A 6,644-nucleotide genomic window follows, 5' to 3' on the forward strand; every position below is an offset into this window, starting at 1 on the left:
TAATAGACGCCTGGATACTGTATCAGGATTTTGTGGCCATTGACAAAGATGTTTCAAAAGATCCAAGAACAGAACATACTGGATCAACAGTTGTAATGCAGGATTGTGGGATGGCAGTCAGGAAACGTATTACAGATCATCTGTCTATATATATATGGCAGAGCTGATGGCCATACTATTGGCCTTGCAGTGGGTGGGGGAAGCCAACCCAGACAGAGTAGTTATTTGCTCTGATTCATGTGTATTGTTGATGATTCCGTAGTCCTTTAGCTCAAATAGCAGACAAGACCTGCTTTATGATGTACTACAAACCCATGGCAGGATTAGACAGATGGGTATACAGATAGGATTTACTTGGGTCCTAGCCCATGTGGGGGTGGAGGGGAATGAGGCAGTTGATGTACTGGCTAAACAAGCACTTAGTAGTGGGGATGTTGATGTTGTTGCTTCAATTAGCAAGGCAGAGGCAAACAGTGATATGGACAGTCATGGTGCAGAGATGGCAGGAGCAGCAGAAGAGATACTAAGGGCAGGCATTTATTTCAAGTACAGGGGAAAGACAGGAAATTTTGCAGGAAGGGACAGAAGAGAGGAGGCTATTTTTTTTACAAGATTAAGGGTGGGACACAAACGGTTAAATAATACTTGAAATGTGATAAGAAAGCATCCAATAGGAAAGTGTAATTATTGCCAGGAAACAGACAGTGGAGCATGTATGGATAGTGTGGGCAGTATGCATAGATCTAATATGAATGGGATACATTATTCGTTTAAAGGGTATATTGAGTTGAACGTCATTAGATAGTCTCAAATAGTTTGTTATATTTTAAGAGAAACGGGGCAGGCAGGTCGGATTTAGTTTCTTCCCGTCTCTGGCCCAACCTCCAATACAGTAGGCAGCGGTAATGCACCAGAAAGTTGGATGTCGATAAATCCCACCAAAGAAGAAGTAGTTCACTTTTCAGGGAACTGTCGCTACCTGCTGGTAGCTGGCGCTAACAGCTTCCTCAAAACAGAGAAAATGGCCGGTCAAGAAGATCCTGTGCAGAGGGAGATTCACCAAGACTGGGCAAATCGAGAATACATTGAGGTTATCACGAGCAGTATCAAGAAAATAGCAGATTTTCTAAATTCCTTCGGTAAGTACTCAGTAGCTGGATGACTTGGCAACAGCAACAAAAAGGCTGTCAATGTGAAGGCCTAACCTACTTCCAGCCCTGCTGGTCTTCTTGGCTAACGTAGTACGGAAGTTGGTTTCCATCCAAGACAGCAATAATATAATATACCTGCAGTACAACTCTTACTAATATGTATAACACGGGTTAAGAATTATACTTGCAATGTTATGGCTACGTTTACTTTTTCGCGCAATCGATGAAACAGGTTCACTGCGCTTGCTATCTAATTGCGATGAGATTGGACAGAACTCGATACACGTATGTTTATTTTGTAAATACATGTAGTATAAACTTAACATAAGATGAAGTGAGCCAACACTGATTTTGTATCTGTGTGTTCTAAAATGGGATAGCTAGCACCAGTTTGCAACGAGTGTGAACTTGCATTATTTAAGGAGGGGTGTATCTGTGCGATGCCGACGATGAGTATATGACGTGTCTCTTCTACGCCCAGGAAGCTCCGCAAGCGTTGAAATTAAAATACTTTCCTTACTCACCAAATGAGCATCACTTAGCTACTATCTCCATTTACTCCCGTTAAGTCCGGTATGTACTTTCAAACTTAAATGTACATGCATCCGTGCACGTCGGAAGACTACAACAGCTCATGACATTGGCGGTGCATAATAGTTTGTACCGACAGATGTAATGTATTGAGTAAACCTATCATTATAGAACAGGGCTCTTCAACCCTGTTCCTGGAGATCTACCCTCCAGTAGGTTTTTACTCCATCCCCAGTTGTAACTAACCTGATGCATTTTATAAACCAGCTAATTATTAGAATCATGTGAGCTAGATTAGGGTTGGAATGAACCTGCAGGATGGTAGCCCTCCAGGAACAGATTGGGGAGCCCTGTTATAGAATATGCATACGATTGCAACGTCTGCCTATGCCCACACAGTTTAAACATTTTTAATACCCTCAAACACCAAGTTAATTTCAAAATAGGCCATTGCTGTCAATTGTGAATGATAATTCTTTCAATTTTACCAGTGGCATGCAGATGCACTTTCAATCATTTGATTGATCTCAATTATTTTAATGGGAATAGCCTACGCATTTCGATCTTCTTGAATTACTGTTTTGTGAGCAAATTAGGACAGTTGGTGTTAACTATTAGCTTTTCTTGTATTTTGTTTCAATCAAATCATATATCCTGCTTAGTGGCGCCCTCTGTTGTGTTTTGGCGCATGAGAAAATGTGAATATTCAGCTTCATCTAACCATTAAGGCTCCCGAGTGCATCTCAGTGCAATTGGAGTCACTACAGTCCCTGGTTCGAATCCAGGCACAAACGCCCGTGATTGGGCGTACAATTGGCCCAGCGTCGTCCGGGGTAGTCCGGTTGGGCCAATTGTCCCAAAAATAAGAATTTGTTCTTAATGGACTTGCCCAGTTAAATAAAAATCATAAAATCTCACTATACACTTTTTTTTTTTAGTAACTATGCTGTTATATTCGGTTATGTTAAATATGAAATAATCGTTATGTGATCTTGCGAGACTGCTTCAGCTTTGATCTAACTCAATTGTGAGAAGTAATAATATTTTATTTGTAATAATAAGTGATGAGTAGAACTATTAGGCATTGGCAACATATCTTGAGTGTTATTTTAAACTATCGGAGTGCCCTTCGTGGTTCTGAAAGGACAGCGCTAGGATCGAGCAATGATGTTAGAGAAGTTGAACCAACTTGTGGTGCTGAAGCATAGCTGAATCATAGCTCTGCCATTCGGCCAGTTCATGATTATTTTATTGTTGTTGCAGTATAGCCTAATAGGCTTACGACTTCTTTATGGAAGTTGGAGCCGGAGGGGTTGGCTGCCGCCTTATCGGCTCAGACTGGAATATGTTCCGGGATTCTTCCGATGGCATTGAGGAGTACACCACATCAGTCACTGGCCTTATCAATAAGTGCATCGAGGACGTCGTCCCCACAGTGACTGTATGTACATACCCCAACCAGAAGCCATGGATTACAGGCAACATTCGCACTGAGCTAAAAGGTAGAGCTGCCGCTTTCAAGGAGCGGGAAGCTTATACGAAATCCGCTATGACCTCCAACGAACCATCAAACAAGCAAAGTGTCAATACAGGACTAAGATCGAATCGTTCTACACTTGATGCTCGTCGGATGTGACAGGGCTTGCAAACTATTACAGACTACAAAGGAAAGCACAGCCGAGAGCTTCCCAGTGACATGAGCCTACCAGACGAGCTAAACTACTTCTATGCTCGCTTCGAGGCAAGTAACATTGAAACATGCTTGAGAGCATCAACTGTTCTGGATGACTGTGTGATCACGCTCTCTGCATCCGATGTAAGGCAATTTAAACAGTTCAACATTCACAAGGCCGCAGGAAGGACGGATTACGGATTACCAGGATGTGTACTGCGAGCATGTGCTGACCAACTGGCAAGTGTCTTCACCTAACATTTTCAACCTCTCCCTGTCCGAGTCTGTAATATCAACATGTTCCAAGCAGACCACCATAGTCCCTGTGCCCATGAACACTAAGGTATTCTACCTAAATGACTACTGACCCGTAGCACTCACGTCTGTAGCAATGAAGTGCTTTGAAATGCTGGTCATGGCTCACATCAACACCATCATCCCAGACACTCGGGACCCACTCCAATTCGCATACCGCTCCAACAGATTCACAGATGATGCAATCTCTATTGCACTCCACACTGCCCTTTCCCACCTGGAATAAAGGAACACCTATGTGAGAATGCTATTAATTTACTACAACTCAGCGTTCAACACCATAGTGCCCTAAAAACTCATCACTAAGCTAAGAACCCTGGGACTAAACACCTCCCTCTGCAACTGGATCCTGAACTTCCTGATGGGTTGTCCCCAGGTGGTAATGGTAGGTAGCAGCACATCCGCCACGCTGATCCTCAACACGGGGGCCTCTCAGGGGTGCGTGCTCAGCCCCTGTACTACTGTACTCCCTGTTCACTCTTGACTGCACTGCCAGGCACAACTCCAGCATCACCATTGCATTGGCTGATGACACAACAATGGTAGGCCTGATCACAGACAACGATGAGACTATAGGGAGGAGGTCAGAGACCTGACCATGTAGTGTAAGGACAACAACCTCTCCTTCAACGGGATCAAGTGGGTAGTATATGGGGCTTTGGTGACAAAACGGATGGCACTGATCGACTACATCCAATTTGCTGAGTAGTGTTGGAGGCTATTTTGTGAATGACATCGCCAAAGTCAATGATCGATAGGATAGTCAGTTTTACGGGGGTATGTTTGGCAGCATGATTGAAGGATGCTTTGTTGCGAAATAGGAAGCCGATTTTAGATTTAATTTTGGATTGGAGATGCTTAATGTGAGTCTGGAAGGAGAGTTTACATTCTAACCAGACACCTAGGTATTTGTAGTTGTCCACATGTTCTAAGTCAGAACCATCCAGAGTAGTGATGCTGGACGGGCAGGCAGGTGTGGGCAGCGATCGATTGAAGAGCATGCATTTAGTTTTACTTGCATTTATACCAGGCGGTGTCAGAGGAAGGCCCTAAAAATTGTCAAAGTCTCCAGCCACTCTAGTCATAGACTGTTCTCTCTGCTACCGCATGGCAAGCGCTCTGGTACCGCCAAGTCTAAGTCCAAGAGGCTTCTAAACAGCTTCTACCCCCAAGCCATAAGACTCCTGAACAGCTAATCAATTGGCTACCCAGACTATTTGCATTGCCCCCCCCTCCCCTCTTCTACAATGCTGCTACTCTCTGTTATTATCTATGCATAGTCACTTTAATAACTCTACCTTCATGTACAAATTACCTCAATTACCTCGACACCGGTGCCCCGCACATTGACTCTGTACCGGTACCCCCTGTTTATAGGTCTGCTATTGTTATTTACTGCTGCTCTTTAATTGTTATTCTTCTCTTACTTTTTGCTTTTTATTAGGTATTTTCTTAACGGAATTGTTGGTTACGGGCTTTGACTAAGTGGTATAGTTATTTGTAGGCTGTAGCCTAATGTAAATACAAGTAGCATTGCACTGTTTGAGGAGAGCGCTTTAATTGCGAGTAGGCATTTCATTGTATTGTGCAGTTTACACTTCTGTATCATAAATAAACTTTGATTTGATTAGCTTGAACACATTTAAAATAGCCTCTATGTACTTTTTTAGCCTCTAGCTAGCCTCTATGTACTTTGGTACCTACCATGCATACTGTCAATTGAGACAAATTGATTGCATTATTGAACTACAGTGCAATAGTTAGCCTACAGTTGGGAGATTATGAACATGTGCATTATCTTCATAACCTATGATATTGATGCAATTTTATAAGTAAATTAACCATATTTTCTTATGAGTAACATTGATGTGATCAGAAATGAAAATATGTGGAACATATATTTCTCTTGCTTTAGATATGTCCTGCCGGTCTCGTTTGGCCACCCTGAACGAAAAGCTGACAGCGTTAGAGCGGAGAATTGAGTACATTGAAGCAAGGGTAAGTGTCAGAATTGCCACTCAAATTCTACGTTGTAAATGCATTAAATTTTTCCAGTTTGTTTTGCCTGTACAGTACTGGATGTCATCATAATGTGTTCTCTAACCCTCTTTTTCTGTTTAGGTCACAAAAGGAGAGACATTGACCTAAACCAAGATGGTGTGCTGGACTGGGTGTTGCAGTTTGGCTGAGGGTTGAAAACTACAATTCTGACCATTTCCATGTTTGTCCTTTTTTTTGTTGAACTAGCTATGTAATTTTTACAATTTTGTATTTGGTCTGTGGGACCACAAAATACATGTCACACTGTGTGTATTTGGCTGCTGGAGGGTGACTATAATACCACAGCATCTCCCACAATGTTACAATGGATTGAATCTTTAATGCTTAAACTTTGCACACTAGCTCTGCATCGCATTTATTTGATCACGGACTAACATAATGTATTTGTGCAAATCAAAACTAGTTAAGGACATCCTAATAGGGGAAAGTTTATTTTATAAGGTTAATTCAAAAGTGATTATGTGAAGGAGTGTACCCACCCCTATGGAGATTTTAAAGAATATGCATTGCAGAAATATCCTTCCACTTTGGCTGAGCCAGGATAATTTGAGCCTCAGGAAGAGGGAGTGCCAAAATGAGTCGTCAGCTCTTTAACTGTGGTCAGTCTACTTATGTCTTTCACTTGTTGTTATTGTGTTTTCCCTCATTGTTCAAACAAATTGTATTAAACTGTTTAAAAGTAAGTTGTCCATGTTTTTGACATAGTGGCTTGAGAGTGTTTGGCTCAAGGGTAGCATTCATAGATGTCTGGTTGAAGGTGTTACTGGAATATAGTATAGGATGTGTAGGATCAAGACTTGTCTTTTGTCATAGTTAGTCCATACACATAACATCTGCCAATATAGGCTCTGGTTGCTGCCCTCAGCCATACATTTGCCACAGGGACTGATTAACATCTATTTTGATCAACATGA

General features: G+C 42.0%; 1 protein-coding gene across 1 annotated transcript; it reads left to right on the forward strand.

Moving 5' to 3' along the window:
* The first annotated feature begins 981 nt into the window (after window positions 1-981).
* On the forward strand, window positions 982-6,413 carry LOC135541901 (probable protein BRICK1). The gene is made up of 3 exons (XM_064968390.1): window positions 982-1,139; window positions 5,585-5,667; window positions 5,791-6,413. Exons 1-3 carry the CDS (start codon window positions 1,022-1,024, stop codon window positions 5,815-5,817), a joined length of 228 nt encoding a protein of 75 aa, XP_064824462.1. The 5' UTR covers window positions 982-1,021; the 3' UTR covers window positions 5,818-6,413.
* The last annotated feature ends 231 nt before the right edge of the window (window positions 6,414-6,644 follow it).

Source organism: Oncorhynchus masou, chromosome 6, assembly GCF_036934945.1.
Source record: "Oncorhynchus masou masou isolate Uvic2021 chromosome 6, UVic_Omas_1.1, whole genome shotgun sequence".
Lineage (NCBI taxonomy): Eukaryota > Metazoa > Chordata > Actinopteri > Salmoniformes > Salmonidae > Oncorhynchus > Oncorhynchus masou.